Here is a 27,583-nt window from a genome sequence, read left to right on the forward strand (position 1 = left end):
AAAGATTTATTTATTTATTTATTTGACAGAGAGATCACAAGTAGGCAGAGAGGCAGGCAGAGAGAGAGGAGGAAGCAGGCTCCCTGCCGAGCAGAGAGCCCGATGCGGGGCTCGATCCCAGGACTCTGAGATCATGACCTGAGCCGAAGGCAGCGGCTTAACCCACTGAGCCACCCAGGCGCCCCTCAGCAAATGATTTTTAAAAGGAAGATTTCTGGGGCGCCTGGGTGGCTCAGTGGGTTAAGCCGCTGCCTTCATCTCAGGTCATGATCCCGGGTCCTGGGTTCAAGCCCCACATCGGGCTTTCTGCTCAGCAGGGAGCCTGCTTCCTCCTCTCTCTCTGCCTGCCTCTCTGCCTACTTGTGATTTCTCTCTGTCAAATAAATAAATAAAATCTTAAAAAAAAATAAAATAAAAGGAAGATTTCTGAAAGCACCCTCCAAGCTGCCGTGTTCATGCGGGGAGGAAAGCGTGCATGGAGGAGGTGGGGGTGAATATTTGCAGGCAGGTGGATACAGTGGCAGACCTGCACGCTGTGAGGTCTGAGTTCTCATCCCAGGTGCCCAGTCTCCAACTTGTTTCTCTACCTGCAAGAAGAGGCCAGAGACATCTGTCCCACACAGCTGTCCCAGGAGCTGTGGGGAGGTTTCATAAAACTAGTAGGTGTGGAAGAGCTCTGTCAGCGAGTGCCGCCATCTCCTGCCCTTCTTGGCAGGTTTCTGGGGCTACCATTCCAGTCGTACTGTTTCTCAACATCAGGCAGAGAGACCATATTCCTCTGCTTTGCTGGAGTTTTGGCTGATGAGGGCCTTCTCTAGTTCTAGAAATTTAGATCCTCAGATCTTGGAGAGTCCAAAGCATCAGGGTCTTTTCATACTGATGGGAGCCACGAGGCAGGTTTCCCCTCTGCTCTGGAACCTTTAGCATTCATCTCCACATACTTCTCTCTCAGGGGCTATTTTGTAAGTTGGGGGTTTTAGGACTCTTCCAGAGAACAGAGGAAGTCATGACAGAGCCACATAAAAAGTAGAGCATGGCAATGGATAAAGGCCTGCATCAAGGGTCAAAGAGATGTGGGTTCAAGTCTTGACTTCTCGTTTGCTGTGTGACCTAGAAAAAGTTAAAATTCCTCTTTCTGTGTTAGTATCTTTACCTGGGGGATGGGGCATAGGGTGGGAGAAGGAAAGGTCTCCAATTATCTGCTACAAAAGAGAAATCTTCAAAGACCTCTGGCTTTCTGGAAGGCAACTACAATCGTGATGATCTAACCCACTGAGGGGACTCCTGAGAAGACTTTTGTTTTGAGAGGACATAAGCAAGAGCGAAGACTCTATGTGACACCTTAGCTTTCCAAGTCTGGCTGACTTCTCAGCCACACAGGAACTTCCTCCCTAAGCTAGGGGCTTGCAAGAGAGGGCAGAGTTAACCATAGCAGACCTTAACCCAGTGTGGTGGTTTCAACCCAAGACCCACTGGGATCCAAAAGTCATGGTAGTCGGGTACCAGTCTGCTTCCTGAGTTCATCAACACCTCCAGCAACTGAGTCTGAGACATTAGGAAATTTAATATCTCTGACATTTTAACAGAAAGATGTAACTTGCTTTTGGACCATGGCTGTACTGAAGTGGAGGAATGGGATGCCCATTTTGGGCTGAGTCTTCAGGTCTCACAAGGTCCCCCATGGGGATGCTGCTATTTCTAAGATGCACATTACACATTTCCTACATTTCATATCTGTGTATTTGGATAGGGAGGGAGCAGGACCAACGTGCTTGTACAATGTGATATGGACTGAAACGGTACTTCAAAATTTTGACTGTTCTGAAATAAAAACATAAATATATTTTTTTAAAAAAGTGTCTTTAGGGTACAGTGGCCTCTCTCTGAAATGGGTCAATTCAGAAATGTAGCTTGGGGCGGGGGTGGGGGTGGCGGGGAGGCAAGGGATGGTTCCAACCGAGCACATTCCCTCAAAGTGGTGTCGTTCATATTTTCAAGAAGGTATGGAGGTATACCCACAATGAAAAGATCATAGAAGGAGTAGTGGGTAGATCTGAGCACTGTGCGATGAGAATCCCAGTGGCCAGTGGGTTCAGCGGAGTTTTCTGTGAAGTAGTGTCTGTGCTGAGGCCTGGACGGTGAGTAGCTCTGGCCAGGCAGAGGAGGGTAGAAAGGGTGCCAGGAATAGGGCACAATGTGGACCAAGGCCCGGAGGTGTAGGCAAGAGCACACAGAGTCTGTGTCAGAAACCAAAGGAGGATGAGTGCAGTTCAAGCGTACAAGGAGGCAAGGTGACTGTTGAGGGAAGAGGCCGGAGAGGCAGGCAGGGCCAGAGTGGTTGGAACCTGGAGCCTGTCCTAGGGAATCAGGCAGCAGGGCGTCAGCAAGTCGCGGCCCAGCTCTCATGGGAACAGAAAAAAATGCCCTTCTCAAGTGCCTGTGGAGCCAGTTAGCATGGTGGATGGCTCGGGTGGGCCCCAAGTTCACTGTCAGGTCTCACCATCTCACATTTTATGTGAATATTTTATGCTGGAAATCTTTCTTGCCAAACATATCACAGCAGAACATGAATGCTCTGCCTTTGTTTTCTCCACTGACACTGGTAACTCCCTGGTAACTCCCGTCCCACTTCCTCTCTACAACTCACACCCCAGCAAGAACCGAAAGGCTGGATGATGGTCTATCCCCACCTACCAGGAAAGGCATGGGAGGCTCAGACAGAAATCACCTCCTGACTCCAGACAGTGTGAGCCAGGCAAGCATCTAGCCTGGGGAGAGAACAGCTTTACTCAATGCAAGGGGGCATTTTCCATCTCCTACAAAGAGCAGTAAGGGAAAGAAGAGGGAAGCATCAGTGGGCCATTTGAGAGGACTATCTAGTCCATGTAGGGCTAGGCACAGCCTCATAATTGCTTTCAGCATTCCCTAGAATATCAGAAACACACACTGGACATTTGGATCGCAGTGCAAAGCACAAGAGAACTGATTTCAGATTATGAGCTGTTTGGCACCTCCCCTGCCTCCACCTGAATCAGCGGCCCTGCCCTCCTGGGAATATACACAGTGCATTCTCTGCCCCTTACCGGACTTCACCGTGTGTTACAGTTTATCTACTGATGCTTTTCATCTTTCCTAGTTGATTTTAAGCTGCTCAGAAAAAAGATCCTTCATTCGTAATACATTAACACAATGGGAATACTAACCCTGGAACCCTGGAATAGTGCAGCACAGGGTCCTAGGAAAGCACTTGAAATCACATCCTGGCCACACCCCAGGATGGTGAGCTTGGACAACAGACCTACCCTTATTTTATTTTCTCATCTGTAAGAAGAGAGTCATAATACCTACCTCATGGAGTAATGGCTGATGACTAAATCATCTTACTGCATGTAAAACACCCGACACCTGGCCAACCTTCAACAGATGTGGCCCTCTTATTTTCTGCATTCCCTATAGTATCCAGCCAAGGGCTTCATAAAGACTCCTTCAAAAACTGGATGAAGGGTCAACACTCAACTCTAATGCTAGGGGTCTCCTACCCTCCATGAGCAGCCCTGAAGCCAGGAGGTCAGCTGGATAGGACTTCTTAGAATCCAGGCCATAATAGGAAGCTGCAGAGGCTCAGCCTGTAGAACTACCATCCTGAATTTAATGTGCACACTACCTCACTGCAAGCATTTAGCTAAATCTGGTGTCCTGTTAAAAATGACTATGCAGCAATCACCTTGAATTGAATAAGAAGACCCAGTCTGTCACTTTTTCGCTGAATTGTAAATCAGAGAGCTCACAGTTGATGCCGCAGCAAAACTCTGAAGGCAAGGACATGTCACAGGGGGCCTTTATCTATTAGGCAAACTCGAAAGATTAAAGGTTTTTAGGATGGAAAAAAACTTACCAAATGCAGCAAATAATCAATCTCAAGTCCCAAGTCATGGAAAATATAGCTAGTGCACGAAGCAGCTATATTCAAATGAGATCTTTAAAAAAATAAAGACGTCTTCTCGACGCTTAGCAGACTTCTTTGCTTATGGTAGTATTAGCTGCGTAACTGAGCCCTGAGCAAAGTTCTTTACCTGGATTAACTCCTCTAATCCTTAGTACAACCCTGTGGGGCAAGTGCTGCCAATATCTCTAGTTTACAACGGAGGAAACTGAGGCATCATCAGTGTGAGCAGCTTGCTAAGGTCATACTGCCAGTAAAGTGGCAGGGCTAAGACCAATGGACCCAAGCAATATGCTTCTAGAGCTTTCATGCTTAACCACTGGGCGTTACACTGCCTGTCAAAACCTGGGCTCTCAAACATGGTGGAATTTCGCTGAGCCTGGGGGCACACTTAACTGACAGTTTATATTTCGCATCCCTATGAGACTTCACACCCATGATCTCATTTGCTACTCCTGACAACCATGAGACTAATAATGCAGGTCTTAATACCATCTTACAAGGGTTAACTCCCTCCCCGCCCCAGTCCGAGGCTCAGAGAGGGTAAGGACTTGCTAATTCCTAGCCCACAAGTGGCAGAGTCAGGACATGAATCCCTGGGCCCCATGTGGCCGGCAGGTTTGTGCCAGAGAGGGCTGTGGCCATGAACTTGGGTGCTGGGCAGTTCAGGACATCTAAAGTGGGTGCTGGGGCATCTTCTCCCAATCCTTCACTCCCAGGTTGGGTATGAAGGAAGTTCACAGATGGCTGATGCTAGCAGTTGAGCAGGGAAAACTGGGGTGTCTGGGTCCTGCCCTTCTCTTTTGAGCACTCCTCCCTGCTCCCCACAGAATCAGACTCTCCCAAGGCTGGTAGATTCAGAGAAGCAATGCTTAATTTCCTAGGCTCTTGGTTTCACAAAAAATACTTTGACCACCGTTTAAAGGATTGAGAAATGGCACATGTAATAATACACATAGAACAATACATAGAGTAAGACATATGCATTTTAGGTGTACCACTCAACAGATTTGTATGGGTGTGTAGCCTGTGGGAGCACTGCCTCGATCAAGATACTGCTTCCTTTAGGTTGTTGCCCTCAGCAGCACATGTATAGGAAGGGAAGGCCCTGCCACAAACTCCTCTGCTGCTCACATCTGGCCCCAGCACCTGCTGGAAGGAATTGAAAACTGAAGATCTGTAAAACAAGGGAACAGAGGCATGGGTCTTGGCTGTGGAGAAGGGAGACAGGGGAGTCGCAGAAGGAAGCTCCCTCCATAGGTGGGCAGACAGCAGAGCCCTTCCTTTTCCCTGTAGATAGTAAGTGCTCAATAAAGAGCTGTGGTGTGGCAGGCTCACTCTTAACCCAGTGGGGACCCAAACATACAAATAATACACACCATGTATGTATACTGAAGTTTCATATAAGCATTGCAAAAACTTCTTCTACACCCAACAGTCAATTTACAAGAAAACCCACAAGAGCGTAAATGGGGGGGGTGCCTGGGTGGCTCAGTGGGTTAAAGCCTCTGCCTTCGACTCAGGTCATGATCTCAGGGTCCTGGGATTGAGCCCCGCATTGGGCTCTCTGCATAGCAGGGAGCCTGCTTCCCCTGTCCATCTGCCAGCCTCTCTGCCAAATAAATAAATAAAAACTTTTTTTTTAAAAGAGTGTAAATGGGCTCCTCAACCTATTATGTAAATTTACCCTGAATATTCACTATGCACCTCGGACCTAACTGGCTCATGGGGTAGAAATGATTATGAATTGGGATTCCCTCCACAGGAGGCTTACAGCCTAGATGAAGAGGCTAGTCTTTTTTTTTTTTTTTTTTAAAGATTTTATTTATTTATTTGACAGAGAGAGATCACAAGCAGGCAGAGAGGCAGGCAGAGAGACAGGAGGAAGCAGGCTCCCTGCTGAGCAGAGAGCCCGATGCGGGACTCCATCCCAGGACTCCGAGATCATGACCTGAGCCAAAGGCAGCGGCTTAACCCACTGAGCCACCCAGGCGCCCCGAAGAGGCTAGTCTTAACATATACCAAGTATTTGCCAATTGGTGAACAATAACAACCATGGTTATTAATTATTATGTTCCTAGTATGGGGCTAAATACTTCCCACTCTGTTTCATATGGTCCTCACCCCCACTTGCCCAAAGTCACAAAGCTACAAGGTGGCCCAGCCAGGATTCAGAGCCCTTGCTTCTTCATTCCCTCTTCCCCAACTGTATGCGGCAGGCTCCCTTTTCTCCATCAGGTCTAATTTCAGCTCATGGTGCTCATGGAGGCCTTCGCAGACCACTGTTAAAAATGGTAACACAGGGGCACCTGGGTGGCTCAGTGGGTTGAGCCGCTGCCTTCGGCTCAGGTCATGATCCCAGGTCCTGGGTTCAAGCCCCGCGTCGGGCTTTCTGCTCAGCAGGGAGCCTGCTTCCTCCTCTCTCTCTGCCTGCCTCTCTGCCTACTTGTGATTTCTCTCTGTCAAATAAATAAATAGAATCTTTAAAAAAAAAAGGTAACACGTTCCCTCTTCCCCTTCTCTCCTCAGTAGGCACTCAGTACATGTCTGCAGACTGAAAAAAATGAATGGACAATATCGGTGAAGAGCATTTTGACCAAGGGGTTTCAAACACTTTAGGATGAGGGCTACGAACATCTGAAAAGGGCCAAATCCACCTTCTTTCTTCCCTGGAAGAATTGCTAGTGTAGGTCTTAACCAAAGAGTAGCAACTGGGTCTGGCCTGGCTTTGCTGAGTGACCTTGCAGTTCTCGTGCAGGTGAGGGGACGTCCATGGTGCCCACCGCCATGGAGGGCTCCCGGAGATGTCCCTGATGATCACATAGCGTGACCCCATGTGTGCCCATGTCATTGTACAGAAAGGGCCCAGCAGAACCCTTCTGCCACAGAGATCCTACACACAAGCCTCCCTCTTGCTAAAGTCAGCCCAGCATCTTCTGTAACAAATGACAGTGCATCACCCTTGTCTGGAAGCTACTTGTCCATCAATTTCTGTGACTTGAAACCCTGCCAAGAGCCATGAAGGACAACAGAGAACTCTGAGCAGCAGAGTGCACAACACCAGCAACCATGTCACCCTCACACACATTTGTAGAGCAGTTCATAGCAGCCAATTTGTTTTTACACAATTAATGCCGCAGCATTAACAGGCAGAAGTGCAGAAAGGTCCGGGCACAAAAGCGCAAGCAGCCTACTTGTAGACGACGTCCTCGCTTCTATCTTATTTAGTCTCGCCCTACACACTATTGCAACACAGCCAGTCATGTAGTTTCCCAGGCCATTCCAGATTCAGAGTGGAACTAGAGAAGGGAAATGAGGCTCGAGGTAGGAACACAGAAAGCATCAAGACATGACAGATGACAGCAAGTGAAGAGACAGGACAATTACAGAAAGCATGTCAAAGTGGAGTTAATTGCATTCCAAGTCCATGGGGGCAGGGCAGGGGGGACCGGGGGTGGGAAATGGTCTGTACATCAATTGCCCTTCGGGGCACTGCTGACTTTTAGCACAAAGCAATAAGGAAAAAAATGATGACTTGGGGCCATCAGAACAAAGGTTAAATACTGTGTACGGCATTCAATTACTTTTGGTAACACCATATGACTACTTTCTTTTGTAAACGTCCCTCCTAGTCTCTAGAACTCTCTCTGAATTGATAAACAGAGTTTGAAAAGAACATTTACATTTTGAAAAGATGTTAAAACCCACTCTCACAAGTAGGCCTGTGACAGGACTTCCTGGCTTTTCTCAGTTGCTAAAGACCTTCCTCCCATCCGATCGCCAAGTAGCCCAAGTGTGCGCTCTACCGCTGTAGGTCTAGGCCGAAATACACAGCTTGCCCCTTCCTTTCCCCCATTGGTCCTCATTGTTTAACTCCGGGGTTGCATAATTTACAGTCAGCCTGTGAAGGGCCGTGTGTTCCAGAGTAGGAAGCTGTCACACTGAATAGAGCACTGCTGGGCTGTGTTCACAAACAGAGCATTTCACAATTTCTTTGCACAGCCAGCAATAGCAAACCTCTTCTTTGCATGCAGGCAGTTCCCGCCAATCGGCGGCACTGGGGGAAGGGGTGCCAGGAAGAACTACAACCATAAATTCCCTCTAGTCCACTGTATAACAAAGCAGGGTCGGAAAACCCCAACCATATTTCCGAGTGAGGACTGAAACAAGATGCCCAGGGCAAGTCCTGATGTGGTTCCTAGAACCCAACAAGTTGTGAACTAATTCTCTCAGTGGGGAGGGAACGACGGAGGGAGGGCAAGGCGAAAGTGATCTCAGGACTCTGGGTAGGAACTCCACCCAGGAGCTGACAATAAGCAGGCTCCCGTGAGTCTGAAGACGACAGTACAGCGTTTTTAGAGGCAGCCCCAGATCTGGCCAGGGCGGGGGCCCTGGGAGATGGCCTGGTTGAATTTAGGAGGCCCAAAGACTTCTGTGGGTGTCTAAACTTGAATGAGAAGGTGTGCAGACTGGTATATGCATGAAAGAGAAATAGGACTCCTCCAACTTTGGAATGTCCTCTCAGTGATGAACCAAGGTGTGATCCTCAACATATTTTTTTTAATAACCTCTGAATCTTCCTTCATCTATAAAATGGGGATAACCAAAAATCAGCCTCCAGTGACAGTTAAGCTGATCATGTGTACTAAGCGTCATAAATAATAGCTGCTCAGTAAATGTTTTTTTTCCTCTTCCCTGATGGCTTACCCCAACCCTTCCTGAACAGTTGTTGGGAGGTAGAAGTGGGAGAAATGAGACCACACTCATTCTTGCTCTGTTACTAGCTAGCCATGGGAACCTAGACAGGTCACTTCCTTCTCTGGGCCTTACAATCCACAGATTAGTCATTTGAATTTATATAAAAGTAAGGTTCATGAATACAAAATCAATATACAGAAATTATTTCCATATACCACCAACAGATACAAAATGCAATTCAAAAAAAGAAGCAGTTACAAGACCACTGTAAATAGCAAGTATCCAGCTATAAATCTAACTGAAAGTACATAAGACCTCTATGGGAAACATTATAAATATTTTTAAGACAAATTATGATAACCTACATGGACTTAAGATTTAAAGACCAATCTGAAGATGTCAATCGTATCCAAACAGATTAGTGTCATAAACGGAGTCTAACGTTTACATGCAAACACAACAGGCCAAGAACAGTCAAAACACCCTGAAGATCACCAAGAGGAGGTATTTGCTAAACCAAACATCAAGACATGTTAGAAAGCTGTAGTAATCGAGACAGTGTGGTACTGATATAGGAACCAAGTCCAGCGGAATGATCTAAAGAGACAAGAAACAGGTCCTTGCATATATAAACACAGGACTTAAAATAGAGGTAGTTCTACAGAACAGTGCCTGAAAAAAAAATGGCTTTTTGGATAAGCAATGCTGGCACAAATAGATATCATTTAGGGAAAAAATTAAAACTACACTACTATCTTACCCCACATATAAGAATTACAGGTGAATTAAACACCTAAATGTGGAAGAAAAGAAGCTTCAAAGCTTTTTAAGAAGGTAAAAAAAGAGGGTAGCTTTTACCACTTCAAGAGAAAGAAAGATTACTTAAATAGGATACAAGAAACAATAAGCAAAAAGGGGAAGACTGCAAAATCTGGCTACATTAAAAATAAGAACATCTTTTTATCATGGTTCACCATTAACAAAGCAAAAAAACAAGCTAGTGAATGGGAGGTAATATTTGTAATGAATAAACTGGAAAAGGACTAGTCTCCAGAATATATAAAGAACTCCTACAGATTAATAATAAAATTACAACCTAATTTACAAGGTCACAAAAGAACACGTGCTTCACAAAAGGGGTAATCAACTGCCAATATATATGTAAAAAGATGACCAAGCTCACCAGTAATCTGTACTGTTTTTACAAGGATACGTACGGTAAAAGCACAGTGAGACACTACTGTTCACCTATACAGTTGGCAAAAATGTAAAATTCTGATACTACCAAATACTGGCAAGAATTTGGAATAACAGGAATCCTGTCTGCCAGCACAGTACAAAATTGAATAACCACTTTGGAAAACAATGTGGCATTATCTAATATAGGTGAAGATTCCCTGCAATTCCATTTCAAAGACCGCTTCAACAGAGGCATGCATCTTATGACCGCAATGGGTGTTCCTAGCAGTACCCTTTGTAACTACCCAAAACTCAAAATAACCCAAAGGCATATCAACAGTAAAATGGATAAATACATCACCATATAATCATAGCTGGTAAATAATGATGTGTACTATACAGCAGTGAAGTCAATAATATATAGCATATTCATCAATGTACATAAATATTTGTAAATAATTCACAGAAAAATGATAAATATTCAAAAGAGAATGTTATAGAATACTTATAGCAATGAAAATAAAGGACATACAGCCATGTACGATGTGGATGAATAATACAAATGCAATATTGAAGGAAAGACATAAGACTTAATAATATATAACAGTATGAGTCCAATTACATCCCAACCAGGAAAAACTGAACTATATGAGTACAGGATACATATGTGGGTGGTAAACTCTACAGAAGGATAAGGAAACACCACAAAAGTCAGGAGGTAGGGAATAAAGGAGGGAGCTGTGATCAAAAAGGGATATTTAAGGAAATTTCCTGGCCATTAACAACATCCTATTTTTTACCTAGTGATGGTTACATGAATGCTTGCTTTTTAAAACAAATGAGCATTTTGGATGTATATTAATTTATGTCACAATTAAAACGCTTTTTTTGTTGTTGTTTAAAAAAAGATATTTTCAATGTGACCTCCTCCAGGAAGTCTTCTAACACCCCAGACTCATGTAGGTGTTCCCTCAGCATTTTCCACTTCTTACCTGGCTATATTATTAACTGTAAGGGCATCTCCATTTTCAAGGGCAGAGATGGATCCCATCTTGGCTCACCATCATATCCTACACAGTGTCGAGCACATGGTGAGTGCTTAGCAAGTATTTGTGGAATTAAATCAATGACGGCGTTGGTGGATCTGACTTGGTGAAGAGTAATTAATTAGCCCAGTACCAGTACGCTGCCAATCAGTAAGGATGCACTGAGTGATATGACGGAAGGAGAGACATACCTGGAGCAGAAGAACTGGGTTCCAGCTCCATCACGTACAGACCATATCACCCTGAATAGATCTCTTTTTTCTGATAGTAACAGTGAATTTCAACTATGTGCTAAGTGCTTTTAGCTCTGTTAACTTCGTTTAATCCTCACATTGTGTCTGTAATGTGTTTCCTTTTCATCTTTCTCATGATTAAGAAATTCAAGTTCCAAGAGACTAAATAATGCTCCCCAAATCACACTGATAGTCCACAATGGCAAAGCTAAGATCTCCGAGATTCACGCTTCTCTGATACTGCTACTTCTTTCCCTCTCAGTTTCTTGGTCTATAAAATGGGGATACAGGCACTGATTATGTGTCCTGACAGGACTGTTGTAAGGCCCAAAGGTGACAGTGAACGTAAGCTCTCGAGCACCATGCAGGTGTAAGGACAGTAATATGTAACAGTATCTACCATGGGTCCACACGAAGGAAGCAGATGGCTTCTACCCCTGTGGAGCTCTCAAGTCAGTTGTAAACGAGAGCCAAGTAAACGGGAAAACTGGGAACACACATCAATAAACTGCCCTAAGAAAGCCACCGGGAGAAGCACATAATACAGCTCAACTCTAAGCCAGCGATGAGGGCACTGCATCAGACACGCAAGGCTTGTGCACTCCCTCCATCCTCCACCCGGCAGCCAAAGGGATTTTGTTAAGGCTTACTGCAATTCTTTTTTTTTTTTTTCTTTTTTGATTAAATGATGTCTATTTTACAAGTCAGATTTACTGAATTATAATTTAATTACAGTAAATTCACCCTTTTAAGGTATAGTTTGATGAGGTTTGTTAAACATACATGGTTGCGTGACCAGCACACAAAGAAGAGACAGATTATTTCTATCAACTCTGAAAGTGGCCTCGTGCCCCTTTGTAGTCAATTTCTCTTTCCCACCAACCGTAGAAACCAGTGAAGTGATTTCTGTCCCTATGGATTTGCCTTTTTCAGAGTGTAGAGGGATCTTTTTGATACACGAGTCAGGTCAAGTTGTCCTGTATTTCAACCACCCATGGCATTCAGCATGAAACCCAAATGCCTCTCTCTGCATGGCCACCAGGCCTCTTCGATCCCATTTTGTGTCACTTTTCCTTTCCTAAGGTCCAGCTTCCCTAGCCTTCTTTCTGCTTCAGGGATCTTTTTTTCTTCTTTCTTTTAGGTGAGAGAGAGAGAGAGAGAGAGAGTATGCGCACACGTGCACAGGGGAGGGTGAGAGGAGCGGAGGGACAGGGAGAGAGAGAATCTTAAGTAGTTGGGCTAGGAGCCCAACACTGGGCTTGATCTCACAACCCTGAGATCATGACCTGAGCTGAAATCAAGAGGTAGACACAACCAACTGAGCCTCCCAGGTACCCCTTCCTCAGATCTTTCTTGACCTGCTTCCTTATCCCTTATTTCTGCCAACCACTCTCTTCTGTTTAAATCTTCCTTCCTCCTTTAGAACATATACTGTATGAAATGACCTTACTCATTCATGTACTTGTCTATCTCCCTTCTCTAAAACTGTAAGGTCCTTGAGGGCAGAGAAGCTGTCAGTCTTATTAAGAGCTCCGTTCCTAGAAACTTAGAATGAACACATGATTGGTCTTCCACTAGTATTCAGAGTGAACAAACAGGACCCATTGAAGGGAATAGGAAGGTCTGTGTAATTGAAACTTTTAGGAAAGGATAAGAAAAATGACAGACCTTTTTGCACATGGGAACAAAAAAAAGGTAGTAAGACCAGATGCCATTCCATCATCCAGGTCAGAACCAGATGCCATTCTATCATCCCTTCCCCAAAGTTCTGCATCGACAGGGCCACAGAGTGCCTGAGGGACAGAGCGGCCACCTCCTCTGCCCTTGCCTTCTAGTGACCTCAGGCTTGTTTCTCTCCTGAGGCACGGGTCTCTCTGGATCTTCTTCTGCCCACCCTGGCTGGAGCTCCCTCACACAGCCAGCTCAGGATCATAAGCCTTCTTTCTCCTAGCCAGTGAATTCAGAGAGAGGGGACCCCCAAGGTTGTTTTGTGTTTGCACTCCGGAACCATCTTCAGCACTCCTCCCCAGGCAAGAGGAGCACAGAATCCTGCTCCTGCAAACCGTGATAGCACGCGGAGACAAAGTCCTACCTCACAGGGCTCCACACGCTCCATGGAGAGGACACGTGGATGCACACGCGCTGGTGTCCACAATCCCCTGAGCTGATGTCCCAGTTTTCTTTCTCAATTAGCACTAGACTTCCGAAAGCTCAATTTTGTTATAATTTATTATCTCAGTTGGGGGTGGCCAAGGGAGAAGGCGGGGAATTCCTTTGCCACGAGAACATCTGTTTTGCTGGACAGCAAAATTTAAATTATGACCTCAAGACTTGAGCAGGAGCGTGCAGATCATTCGATCCGGTTTCCTAATTTTGTAGGTGAAGTTCCTAAGGCCTAGAGAAGGTATGGAACTTGCCTCGGGCCCCCAAGCTAAATAGGGACAGAGCTGATGTAGCACTCAGGTTTCTTTACTCCTAGTCCAGACTTAGCCACCCTAATATCTTGAGGATGGCTTCTATCTGAAACTGCTCTTTCAAAGGCCCATAATAGCCATGGTCACAAAATACAATGGCCCTTTCTCACTCCTTATCTAGCTTGGCAGTGCCATGGAATAGAGCCCTGCAGCCACATAGAACTTCCAGAAGCACATTCCCTCCCTGGAGTTCTCAGCAGGGTACCGCTCCTGTTCCTCTGACTCCCAGCCTCTTTTCCCAGGGGGAGCTACTTATGAGCCTACCTAAGGCAGATGTCCCTGCTTCCCTCCACATCGGGGTGGGAGGGCTTCTCCTCTCCATCTGCATACTCACCCCAGGGGAGCTACACCCGCTCTCACGGCCTCACCACGCAGGGCAGCTGGGCCCAATCCTCCTGCCAGCCCTGACCTCTCTTCTAAATGCCAGGACACCTTCCTAACACAACCACTGAATGATGTGAGAATAATACAAAAGTCATCCTGGAAGGACCCAAAATTCGCCCTTGTGCTTTAACTTGCTCTCTTCTGTCTACTACCCCACTCCCTGGTCCTACGCCTCCTGACTTATTGGCATCACTAAACTCTAACATCCAGGTTCAAAACCGGGAGAACTTGTCTGATCTCCTTTCTTCTCCCCATGCTCAACTAGACACCAGGTCTCAACCATTCTGCCTCCCTCAATCTCTTCCCCACCCAGTTCCTCATTGTGGTTCCTTCCAATTTCTCAGTTCAGACTACAAAAATCTCCCTCTGCTTTTCAGCGTCTTCACTGGTCTTCCTTTTCAAGCTCTGCTGACTTGGCACCCTACTACCTTACCATGAACGGTAGTGCACACTACTCTGTGTCTAAGTATATGCACCTTAGCAAGGCAGTCTGGGAACCCCACAATCTAGCTCCGCTCTTCCTTTCTAACCACTGCTCTTCAAATTCCCAACAAGCCCTTTGGTCACATGACTGCCCAGTGCTCCCTGTTGGTGCCCTGCATGTCTGAGTCCTCCTTCTGGGCTTAGCTGTTTCTTCTTCCTGGATGACAAGGGAACAATTCCACCTGAAATTAGTTTACGTAAAAGAAGGGATTTATTGGTTCACAGAGCCAGCTTCAGAGATTATAATAATTACTGTCAAATGTCTTTCTGGCTTCCTTCGTCTTATTCTGCCTTCTCTTCATTCCCTCCCTCACATCTCAGTCTCTCAGCCTCAGTCTCTTCCATGATAAGCAAGCTTCCTCCTTGCAGAGTAATGGAGACATGGAAACAAGGCCCCGGACAGCTCCAGGCTTTCATCATTCCAACCCAGGGAAGATCTTGTGGGATCCCAGAGGAAGAGCTTCTTTCTCGTACTGACTACCAAATTCCAAAGAAGGACTCTGACTGGCCTGGACTGAGTCTTATCCCATCCCCCAGTCACTGTGGTCAGGAAAATGCGATTTTGTGAATGGCAAGGCCTGGGTCACACACCCACTTCTTATCTTCCAGTGGCAAGGGGCAGTGATGGGCAGCCTCACTGGAACAGCCTGGAAAAAGTAAAACAATGGGTATCCACTGAACTCTCATCTCTCCAACTAGCTGTCTTGAGGCATATGTGATCCTAAGCCGTTGTCCAAATCAGACTCCATCGTTGCCTCTTCTGGGCCTTCATGGCACCAATTTGTCTCCTTCAACTGACTCAACTCTCTTGAGGGTAGGAATTGAATCCCTCGGTGATCAGCGTAAGGTCTTACTCAAAGGTGTGACTCCAGAAAAATTTTCACAGTCTGCAATTACAATGCCTGATTATTTGTTTATGAAGTTATTGCCTGAGTCCCCTGGGACCTGACTTGTTCACCACTGAATCTCTAAGCACCCAGAATGGTGCCTAACACATAACAGGTGGTAGATATATACTGGGTAAATGAATAAATGAATGGTTTGAATAGAAGAAAGACTACCAGGCTTTGGTGTCCCAGTAAAGGAGCACAGTTGCTTTTTAATTCTTCTCACTTCAGCAAAATAAAAGGTAAGGCAGGAACCCTCTCAACATCTTGTCCCCATTATGCCCCCTTCAAATATTTCTCCACACACTCCCTAGCCTCACTGCCCTCTGGCAGTCTCAGGGAAGATGACACACATTCGTGTCAATACCAGCTCCCCCAACCATACTCTGCACCCCGTCTCTGCCCCATCCTCTTCGGGGTCTGCTCCTTCTACCACTTCTTCTTTCCTATACCTTTAACATCTCCCTCCACATGGGCCCTTTCCTTCCTGCTTCTCAACGGAACCAGGTCCCACCATGTTAACCAAACAAACAATTAAAATAAAGCCCCTGCTCAACCCTATTCCCTCTCTCCCTCCCTCTGTCCCCTTCCTTCGAGAACCCATTTTCTTTTCCAGGGGTCTCCATTCATGGCCACCACATGCTCAGTCCCACTTACTTAATACCCACTGCAATTTGGCTTTCCTCCTGCCACTCCACTGGGACTGCTCTTGCCAAGTTCACCAACAATTTCCCAGATCCACTGGGTACCTGTCAGGCTTCAGCCTATTTAACTACTGCAGTATCTGATTCAGCCTCCTCCTTCTGGAAATCCCTTCCTTCCTTGGCTTACATGCTGCTGCTCCACTTCAGTTTTCTTTCCGTCCTTTAGCTCATCACCTTCTTGGTTTCCCTCGCAGGCTCCTCTTCCCAAATGACTATCACATCCTGGAGCTGGGGCGCATGCATGTTGTGGGGGCTGCATCTTCTGCCTTTTCGCTTAGCCTGGTGAGGTGATGAACTTTCGTGGCTCCCACTGCTCACAGCAGCACAGAATCCCACACGGACCATTCTCCCCCGGTGTGTCCTACGTCCTACCCTACATATCCGACTGCCTGTCAGGGATCTCCACTTAGATGATCCACATGAATCACCACCATCAACAAAGTCAGTCATCATTTTTCTCTGCAGGACTTCCCTCTCCCTCCTGCATTGCTCCATCTCAGGAAATGGCACTACCACCCCACCAGTAGCCCAACCAGGAACCCTGAACTCATTTGTATCTGTATCCTTTATTTATTTATTTTTAAAGATTTTATTTTATTTTTTAAGTAATCACTTCACCCAATGGGGGGCTCAAACCCACGACCCTCAGGTCAAGAGTCACATGCTTTTCTGACTGAGCCAACCAGGTGCCCCCTTGTCTATATCCTTTAAAATGAAATTCCTCAGGATGCCTGGGTGGCTCAGTTGGTTAGGCGTCTGCCTTTGGCATGGGTCATGATCTCATGGTCCTGGGATCAAACCCCACACTGGGCTCTCTGCTCAGTGGGGAGTCTGCTTCTCCTTCTCCCCCACCCCTCCCCACCGTTTGTGCTTGCTCACTCTCTATTAAATAAGTAAATACAATCTTTTTTTTTTTTTATAGATTTTATTTATTTATTTGACAGAGAGAGATCACAAGCAGGCAGAGAGGCAGGCAGAGAGAGAGGAGGAAGCAGGCTCCCTGCTGAGCAGAGAGCCCGATGCGGGGCTCGATCCCAGGACCCTGAGATCATGACCCGAGCCGAAGGCAGCGGCTTAACCCACTGAGCCACCCAGGCGCCCCTAAATAAGTAAATACAATCTTAAAAATAAATAAATAAAATGAAATTCCTCCCCAATGCACTTCCACCTGATTATCAAATAAGTTCAATTTTCCCATTGCCCCAGTATCTCTTAGTCTGTTTCCTTTTCCCATTCCACTGCTTTGAGTTACTTCTTAATCTTTTCCCACCTGAATCACAAAAATAACTTTCTGCCTGGTCTTTTAACCTCTGGGCATGACTCTCTCTAGTCCACATAGGTGATCCTTTTCAAGTGCAAGAAATGATCCTGCCACCCATTTCCTTAGACCCTTAAGGTTCTCGAAAGTTCTCATCACAAGAAAAAAAAATCTGTAACTATGTGTGGTAATGGATGTTAACTGGGCTTACTATGGTGATCATCTTGCAATTTATGCAAATATCAAATCATTACATTGAACCTCTGAAAGTAATATAATGTTGTCAATTGCACTTAAGTAAAAACCAAAACAAACCAAAACAAAACAAAACAAAAAAACCCTCCTGGTGGCATCTTATTGTATTTAGAATAAAATCTGAAGTCCTTAGCACATCGGACAAGAAGCTTCATGGTCTATCTCGGTCTCCTCTTACCTCCTTCATCTCTGACAGTCCTCTTAGAGACTATGCTCTAATCAAACTGAGTTATTTTACACTCCCAGCCTGCTCCATGTGCTTACATATCTTAGAGCTTTTTCACATGTTGGTCCTTCTGCCTGGAATTCCTTTTTTCCACCTGTCTAGCTACCTTCCATTTTTAAGACTCAGTCCACGGGCCATTTTCTCCCTGAACTTCCTACCTAGAGATGGTGCCCTTCATCCTCATGGGCTTCCTGATCTGAAGTATAATTATCTTTTACATGTCACTCCCTTTGGGCTAAGTTCCTGAAGGGCAGGAACCTAGACCTTCCTCTCTACTTCCATGACACCATGTACATGTCCAGCATATCAGTAGATGCTCAGTAAATACTTATGGATGGAAAGACGGATTGACTGAAGGATAGATGGATGGATGGATGGATGGTTGAAAGGCTGTATATACACTACTATTTTGTCTTTCCCAAGTCTCCTCTGAACCACCTGCTTCTACCAAAGCCAAAGTCTTCCGTGGTAGCTTCTCTCTGCTGCCACCCACAAAGAGCCCACACTTCCGTGGCAGCACCAGCAAATGATTTCAGGAGTTGTCCAGATGATGGTTGGGGAACACGCTGGTGTCAGAATCAGTGTCAAATGTGAGGATGGCCACCACCTCCATTTCCAAAAGAAACCGGGCACCAATCAAATACCTGCTATTCCCTCAGCCCCTGTGCTCAGCCAAAGCTGCTGATGGGCACTGGGTCCCGTCTGCCAGCTCTACCCTGCCCACACTGGTGGTGGTCTAGAAGGAACCCCATAGGGTTAGAACGGAAAGGACATGGGCTTTGGAAGTAACCACATCATGGTCTAAATACATCACTGTCACTTACAAAGCTGTGTGGCTTTGAGCAAACCACCCAAATTCTGAGCCTCACTCCTTCATCTGCATTTATGAAGCACCTCCTGTGTGCCAGACATTGGGCTCAGGGCTGTATTATGAGCAAAAATAAGTCACCATCCCTGCTTTAGGGAGCTGTGGTAAGGAAGGGGCACTGAGGCCAGCAAAGAGGACAGATCTATTACATACATAATTAATTGACAATATATAATAAGCATTAGTGCTCTGAGACCCTGGAAGCAGGTGACCCAGGGTTGATTTTATGGCACGAGGAAGCTGTCCCTACAAAGTAACAATTTTCCATAGAAAACCTCTCAGTTGGCTATGATGTAGACAGAGAATCCAGGGTAAGTTCTTAGCCATGTACTATCCTGACATGCTATTCCCTTTCTCTTTCCTCCTTCTTGGTTGAGAAATTAAGTGAGTAGGGGGACAAATTCAGGGCACTGACTATTAGCCTTGGAGGATTTTATTTTACTTTAATTTTTTTTTGTGCTATGAAAAGCACAATGTTTTTCCTCTTCTCTGTAAAGAAAATTAGAACTAAAGATGGCTCAGCAGATAAAAGCTGTGGGCGGTAAATACTCCCACTATTCCCCCTTGCATTTCAGGCTTCTAGGTTTCTCTTTGCATTTACTGGAACTTAGAGCTAGAAACCTGAAAGAAGCCTGAGAAATTCTGTGGTGAAAGCCCAGGTTCTAATTAAGAGATGAACAAACCGAGGCCCAGAGGGTCTAAATGACCTGTCCAAAGTCAAATTAGAGAATGAGTCAAAATTAAAACACAGTTCTCCTTATCCTCCCCTTTTACCGATCTGCAAATCTCCCAATCCCTGGGATCTGAGGGACCTGACCCCAGGCAAGTTCCTTTACCTGTAGCCATCCCTGATGGAGCCAGGCTGTCTCCATTTCTAAGAATCCTGGAAGCCACAGACAAACCACTTCTCCCTCTAACATGTCACTGGGGCTCTCCTCCCAGAAACATCCTGTTTTTTACTAACAGGATACTTTCAGATCCTCCTCTTTGGTTTGAGAACCACATCTGCATGAAGAGTTTGGTTAGAGGTGGTTTCCTAAAAATGCCTCTCAGGACTATGACTTTCTTGGCTGACAAAGCTTTGTGGTTGAGGTTGCTATTTAGCAATTCTTTTGGCCTTCAAAGAGCTTTCACAGGTACCCCCAACCCCTGCAGGATGGAACTGTAATTGATGTTTTTATGTTTAGAACCTCTCATCGAAGTTCCCAATTTCATGGACTGGTCAGAACAGGGAAGGAGCTGGGGGAGACAGAACCCTCAGAGAGGCAGGGGGAGAGCCACTTGACTTGACTCCTGGTCCAGTGCTCTTTTCCACTCTTTGTAATATCACTCCAGCCTCATGGGCTGAAGCAGCTGCACCATCAAAAATGTCACATCAGTTATGACAACACAGTGTGTTATATAACGGCCGTGCAGAGCAGGCAAGGGGAAGAAGCCATGAGCATGAACCACAGCACTCCCCTTCTGGCTCTCAAGGAAGGTAAGGCCCACATACTTCAGAAGAGAACTCCATATGGGAAAGGAACACCCACTAATCAGTCAAAGGAATAAAAACTAGAGCTGACATCTGTATAATGATTTTTAGAACACTGTTATAAGGGCATTTCATACACTACATTATTTACTGCTCCCAACAACTCTATTAGGTATTTTTATTATCAGCCCCATTTTACAGGCAAAGAAACTGAAGTACAAAAAGTTAAGCAACTTGTTTAAGGTCACACACCGAGTTGGTGGCAGAGCTAAGATTTGAAGCCAGGTAGCCTGGTTACAGAGTCCGTGCTCCTAATCACCTGTCAGTTTTAGAGAATCATGCTAAACGGCTTCTCTAAAAACGAAACCAGCTATTTGCTCAAACCAATAACAGGCCACTGCTCCTTCCTCTCCTATCCCTCTATGCTAATGCCGGATTTGTTAGATGGTTTCTTTTCTAGCCAGTATTGTGTATGAGCAAGAAGCACAGGATAATAGAAGAATGTGATGCAAATTCAAAGAAATTCTTAGAATGGAGATCATCTGAGCACCGTTAAGCTGTTTACAGTGATGCAATCCATAAGGTAAAGTACCCTATTCATAGTGCCTGCTGTTCTTAAATTCACGTAGTATGTGTACAAACACACACAGAGTTTTCTTTTGTCAATATCAAAAGTTCTTCTTTGCCAGTATCAAGTCTGGGGGTAACCCTTTCCGAAATGTTTTCTCATTTTGAAATCATCCCTTTCCCAGCTTGCCTATTGCCTTTCAGATCACGATGTGGCTCTTGTGATAATGGTCTGTCTAGCTTCATAAGAAATGAGAGCCTGAAGACACCCTGGGAGACAGGAAATCAAGTCCCTGCATCCAGATGGACTGACCACATGTCAGAAAACCAGGACCGTATTCTGCTCATATTAAATCTCCAGTGTGAACAGAGATAGGGTACTGTGAGTCACTGAAGAACACGAGTGACCTGCCCTATCTTTAGCAGATGTGGCACTCTGAGGAGCACGCCACAATCTGTGGAGTTCCAAGTGCTAGAGAAACAAGACTGTACTCTGACTCTGAGCGTTGCGCATCTAACCTAGTCCCACACCGAGAGAACAGCAACTCCGGATTCCATGAGAGCCATGTCGATCCAGAACGAAGCCTCATGCATTTAATCTAGTCAGGAGCAACCCTTTGACAAGCAGACACGTTCTACTTCAGAGTCCAACAGGTAACTGGGGTTCAGGAGTTCTGCGGCTGATTCCTGAGATCAGGTGGACCGTTTGCTACTCTTCTGGCAGGAAGGTCTGTTGGTATTTACAGCTCAGTGAACAGTAAGCAGAGAGAGAACACCATCCATCAGCAAAGGAGAACTCATCTGCTACTTGATCTGACATTCTGTTTGCGCTCACGTGGTCTCCAGAGAGCAAGGTGCATCCATTTGAATAAACATGGAGATAGGAGGAAGGGGGAAGGGCAAAGCAGGCAAAGAGAGGACTGCAGAAATAAAAAGTAGGAAGAAGAGCTGCTCTAAGAAGAGTAGCTCTCCAGAGTGCTGCCTCCACGTGGGACCACGTGGGACCCTTCGGGGATGTGCAGGAAGCGCCCTTTTAGACAGCTGCCCTTTACAGAGTAATGGCTGCAAGCGATCATTCCCTTCCACACATGACTGCCACTTAATACAGGCGCTGCACGGCAGCGTGCGGAATCAACACGGGCTTGCTGTGAACCTAAGCTACACACCCAAGTTACAAAGGCAGGGTCAGCTGGTGGGAGGACACCTCCAGCTTTTGGTGGCAGGTGACGTCTGAAGACCCCCTGCCCCAGCAGGATGGGGTCTGTCCTCAGAATCAGAACCTGCCGTATGGGCTGGGATATTTGTATGAGAAAGGACGTCTTCACCAGGCAAATCCTGCCATTTGTTTTACAGTGGCACCGAGCAAGCGTTTTGGGAAAAAGCACACACCCCAAGAGTCCCATTTTACTGTGTCCATTTATATATAAAGCCAGCAGCTTGCAGGCCACGCCTCAGTGCCACCTTCCAACTCTCTGTCTTCCTAAAAATCCACTTACTGCTCCAGAAACAGACAGCCTGAGTGTGACATCACAGACAACTTAACACCTCAAATGAGGGTGAACTGTGGTACCTACAGCAACTCCACGAGTTCGTTTTTCGTTTTCATCAGGTAGGTAGCCCTAACAGTTGTCATGGCGCAAAGTGGGAAGTCCCTTAAAATGATATTCTGTTGCTTCCACACTTCATAAAATACGATTCTTCAGGAGAGCTCTTTGTAATGGTTTTGGTAATTAAATAAAATTAATACCTCCTTTTAAAATCTTGATTAGTCTGAATAAAGTGTCTCACGGATTGCAGAAATGATGAGGCCATATTGTAGGTGAGGTCCTGGCCTCCTAATGAGCAAAATTATGTAAATACCATGTATTGAAAAAGGTCACTGATTACTCATGGTGTGTGTAAAATTTTGTTTATGCTGTGTCAATGATCGTTGTTTATTTCTCAGTACTAAAATGTTGTCTGACACACAGCTCCCAAAGGCTAACTCATGATCACCTATGCAAAGGAAACAAAACAAAACAAAACAAAAACACCCCAGCAAACTATGTTCAAAAGAAACTTTTAATCAAGAATTAGGGATCAGGCTTTGAAAATGATGGTCTAATCTGTGGCACCTCTTAAATGGACGGAGGTTTCCCACTATAACATGCATCCAGTGAAAGAATTTCAAAGGTCAGTCTCCCTGCAACGTTCTTAGCCTGATGTGGGTGTTAATACTTTGTTCTGAGCGGCGTCTACTATTCAGTCCTTTGTCATATAACTTCACTTACTATTTATATATGGAAGCCTATTCCTTCCAATCAGTACGTCACAACACACAGTTGAGAATACAGGCTCAAAGGAATGGCTCTTTGCTCTTCTGGAAACGCTGATTTAAAAGGGTCTGGAGAAATCTGAATATCAATATTCTTTCTCTCAATCCAACAGGAGCTATTAAACCCCAGACCCCATTAGGAAATCATCAAATTCTCACAGGGAACCATGCAGAACTCTAATCACCCATGCAGAACTCTAATTGCATTATCCAGGTGAAATAAAACAGCATCTAAATTAATTCATACATATGGCCTGATAGCTTGGTCACCAATCACACTACACAGGGAAGTCCAAAAGTGCTTTCTGCAAATGCCACCCAGATTTTTGGGCCCCACCCCACCCACAGTACAGGTCTCCTGACTCAAGTAACTCTCAGTCAAGTGGCGATTGGGAAAATCATCTCTGCAAGGGAGGACTCAAAAGAATTTGTCACTAGGATACAGTGACACCAATCCCACATTTTGTGGTTAATAAAACAAGTCCTGCATCCAGCTTGGCACAAGGCCCTGATCTGATTTATTTTGAGCCAAGCTGGAGGGCTCACAGAAAAAGCTACCATTCATGAATGCTTCAGGAGGACAGGATGGCAGGGTCCCTTGAGGCAAAATTTACATGGCCAGAAATCTTTTTCACTGACCTTTTGAACAAACCTAGCCTATTTCCTAAAGAGTTGGTGTATTTTAAAAAAAATTTAATAGTTTTGCCTACGAAATCTCAGTTTTGTCTGACATTTTTCTCCAAAAATATGTCCTGTGGGAGTAAGACAAGTGGGGAGTAGGGGGTACAGGGGGAAGAGAAGAAATGCTCTGATATCTGATTTAACCATCTCAAACATCAAAGGCTTGACTTTTCCCCACTTCTCAGTGTAACTAAACATAAGACACATAAGACTTTCCCCGGAAAAGCCTACATGCAGCCTTCATTTAAGATTTCCTGCCCCAGTATATAATTAGGAATTTTCATTCTAAAATGGCACACCTATTTCCTCAGAGAACTCAGCTCTCTTTGAATAAAAAAGGCGACGTACCCTTTGGGAGACTCGGTATGTATTTTTAAACTTCTTATTAAATCAACCTAATTTATGGGACATGTTCGGGGAAAAAAAGCAGGTAAGGAGTTGCCTTGCTGGATGGAAAGTTAATTTGCAGACTCCCCCCACCCCCTTCCCCGAGCCTTTCCGAATGCCTCCGGCCCCCTCCGAAGCGGCTCGGTTCTCTCCGCCGGAGCCCCGACTCCGTTCCGAACACTGCCGAATCCCTCCGAGCCCCGCGCCCAGTCCGCACCGAGCCTAGCCGAGCGCCACCGAGCAGAGCCCCATCGACTTTTCCGGCCTCAGCTGGGCGCTGTCCACCACTCGCAACGCCTGAAACCTCACCCAGCCCCGGTGGCTGGGGCTTCTACCCGGCTTTGAGGCCGCCAGTGCAGATTACAGACTTCAGAAGTTTTGAAACATCCCCTTCTGGGAGAGAGGGGTGGCGCTGCTTGCATTTACCGACCTGCAAGGGCTCCAGGCAGATGCAACATGCACCTTGTTGCAAAGAGCAATTCCCCAGACCCCGCCTCCCCATCCATTTGGGCTGCACAGGCTCCAGAGAAGCCCCAGGCCAAATTACCCGTGGCTCAGAGGGGTGCGGCGAGCCGAGGGGGCCTCTGCAAAGAAAGCCCCAGGGAGCTCTCGAACGAAAATAAGAATATGTCAGGCAGACGTGGGGAAATTGTCTCTGAGTCGCTACTCCCTCCCATCATGGCGCCGCCTAGAACCCGCTTGTCATGCCTGTTACACATGCAAGATGTTTTGCATCTTGGTTCTGAAACCGCAAGCATGCTTCGTCTCCCACCCACCTTTCCGCGAAAGGGGTTTTTATTTTCCATTGTTTTCCTGCGGGATGCAATTACTTCAGCTCTTCTGTCAAGTTGAAAAATAATCATTTTTGTTTACTGCACAGCAACCCCTAATTAGGAGCTGTGTGTGCACGAAGGTGTCACAGCAAAGCGACGTGGAATCCTCGCTAAACGGCCTTAACGAACTCCTCAGTGCAGAACTGACAGCCCAACGGAAGCAGCAGGGCCAGGAGGCCGTGAGGGCGCACACCCCTTCCCCGCAGGCCACCCCCTCAGGGCCAAGCAAAGCTTCCTGTGGGCTCACCAGGAGTCGCCGAGTGGACAGGGCAAGAAGCAAGACTGAGAGTGGAAAGGAGGGGCGAGGCTCCTCACTGAGAAAGTGTGGAAGGAAAGGAATATCCCATTTTGTTTAAATTTCCAACCATCACTCAAATCCACCCCCAGTTAATTAGGAGGGGAAACTGATATCTTAGGCAGAAGGGGGCGGCAAGTGGGGCCTCAAATCCGCATTGTGGGTACATTACAAGGAAAATGGCCTATGCAGAGTGTGAATGAATACATTGATAAAGGCCACTGAGTGAAGGAAAACTGCCCCTGTCAGAAGAGCCAACGCTGGGAGGGTGGGGGGGGCGGGGGGGGAAGTAAGGGACTGGCGTTCAGCCTCAACCAGCATCCCTCTTCCACCTCTGCCTTGGATACAGCTGTGCCAGTCACATCTGCTTGGAAACCCATCTCCTTCCCTACCACATACCCCTTCCTAACCCTGGGGGGGGCGGGGGGGGGGGGAGAAATCACAACCTCCCAATTCAGCACCAAATCCCTGAACAGCAGACACTTGATCCTCCACCCCAGCCTAGGGCTGGGTCCCCTCCATCTTTTAGTCAAGTTCAAAATCACTGCCCCGGTAGAAGAGCAGGGGCAAGTGAGATTAAGGACGTGGAAATGGGGGGGGGGGGAGGTGGAGGGAGGAGGGGAGAGAAGTACAGAATCAAACAGAGACAGAGATAGAAATGAAGGTAGTGATACACCCAAGAAGAGTAATGATCATAATCATGCCAATAGTGTGATGTTCTGATCAATATGGCGGACACTGTCATTCATACAACTACAGGCGCTCCATTACCCTTCCCCCCCCGCAAAAAAAAAAAAAAAAAAAAAAACCCACACAACCCACCCACCCGGGAGTTGGGGTGGAGGACCCAGAACCAACGTAGGGCGTGGGGGAGGGGAGTCAAATCCAGGTGTGTGTGTATGTGTGTGTGTGTGTGTGTGTGTGTGTATGTGCGAATCAGAAACCAGGCCTGGAGAGCAATGTGGAATGAGCAAGGTAATACAAATGACAAAAAATTATTAATAAAAGTACAAATCCCAAGACCACAGGGACTTACTTCATCTGCTTCACAATGGTGCTTTTTCCTGATTCTCCAGCCCCTGTTGGGACAGACAGGGGGAACAACTGGTGAGTGTCAGCTTAGGGGAAGTGGGGGGGGCATGGGGGTAAGGCAGGCGAGAGGGTGGACGATCCTAGGCACACAGTGGTGCCAAATCGGGGACCAGGTCTTCCCAGGCACGAATAGGGTGGGAGAGCGGGTGCAGGTGGGTGCGGAGTGGCCAGGGTCGGGAGATGGGGGTGGCAGCCCCGGTCCTTACCCAGCAGGAGTAATTTCACGTCTTTGGCGGCGCTGATGCCATCCTCTTTGAGGTTTTTCTCAATCGCCTTGCTCCGCTCGAGGGCGGCTCTCTCCTCTGCGCTCAGAGTACATCCCATGGTGGCCCCTTCCCTGCCACAGCCCGCACGACTCGGCTGGCACGGCTCCCCGGCTCGGCGCGCCCCCCACCCCCCCAGAGAGCAGAGCCTGGGCTCAAAAGGGGGAAAAAAACCACGATATCCTTCCCTTGGCCGAAAACAAAAATGTCGGGAAACCAGAACCCCCCAAAAAGACAGCCGCTAACAAGATTCCAGCGCGGAGGCTCGCGGCAGCTGGCGGGCTCTAGGGTGTCGAGGCGAAGGTGGCCGGGGTCTGGGACTCCGGGGCCGAGGGAGGAGGCGCCCGCGGTCCAAGGAGGTGCGGGCTGCAGGCACTGAGGCTTGTGCACGACCCCAAATAAATAAAATAATAGTTGAGGCAGAAGCTGCAGCCGGAGCCGGCGGAGGGTGGGGTGGGGGGCAGGGTGGGTCCTTCTGCCGCTGCTGCCGGAGGAGGAGGCGGCGGCGGCGCGGGGTGTGGAGGGAGTGAGTGAGGGGGTGCTGCTAGTGCATGTGCATCGCGGGTCCTCAGCCGACGGTGCGTCCGCGGCGCCTTCGCCGACCCCCGCGCGCAGGGCAGGGCTGGGCAGGGGGCCGGGCCGGGGGGGGGGGCAGGTCTCTAACGGGAGGCGGCGTCGCTGTCTCCCAAAGCTCGCATCGTTCGGTGGAGGCTACCGGAGAGAGAGGGAGAGCGCGAGGGAGCCGCGGGCAGCGGGAGCTCGAGAGGGAGAGAGAGAGAGAGAGGCTGGAAAGGAGGGGAGAAAAAAATGAAGGGAGAGCCAGCGAGCGCGCGCGCCACAGCCTGGGCGGGGGAAGGGGGCGAGCGCAGCGCGCGAGTGCGCCAGCGGCTCTGCGCACCCCGCACCGCAAGCCGCCCGCTGACGTCAGCAGGGCCGCGCGCCGGGCCCCCGGGACCGGGAGGGGCGGGGGCCGGGGGAGGCGCGCGCGCAGGGGACCGCGTCAGCTGGCGGCGGCGCGCGCGGCGCTGCCTCTCCTCCT

General features: G+C 47.2%; 1 protein-coding gene across 1 annotated transcript in view; it reads right to left on the minus strand.

Annotated features, from left to right (window-relative positions):
- Positions 1-27,523, minus strand: part of LOC125089264 (guanine nucleotide-binding protein G(o) subunit alpha) — a 155,155-nt gene extending 127,632 nt beyond the window's left edge. The window contains exons 1-2 of the mRNA XM_047711375.1: positions 26,488-27,523; positions 26,226-26,268 (exon numbers count right to left, since the gene is read on the minus strand). Of these exons, the coding sequence (XP_047567331.1) occupies positions 26,226-26,268; positions 26,488-26,605 (161 nt within the window). The 5' untranslated portion in view covers positions 26,606-27,523. The remainder of the gene's footprint in view (positions 1-26,225; positions 26,269-26,487) is intronic.
- Between the last annotated feature and the right edge of the window lie 60 nt (positions 27,524-27,583).

This window comes from Lutra lutra, chromosome 17 (genome assembly GCF_902655055.1).
Source record: "Lutra lutra chromosome 17, mLutLut1.2, whole genome shotgun sequence".
NCBI classification, from domain to species: domain Eukaryota; kingdom Metazoa; phylum Chordata; class Mammalia; order Carnivora; family Mustelidae; genus Lutra; species Lutra lutra.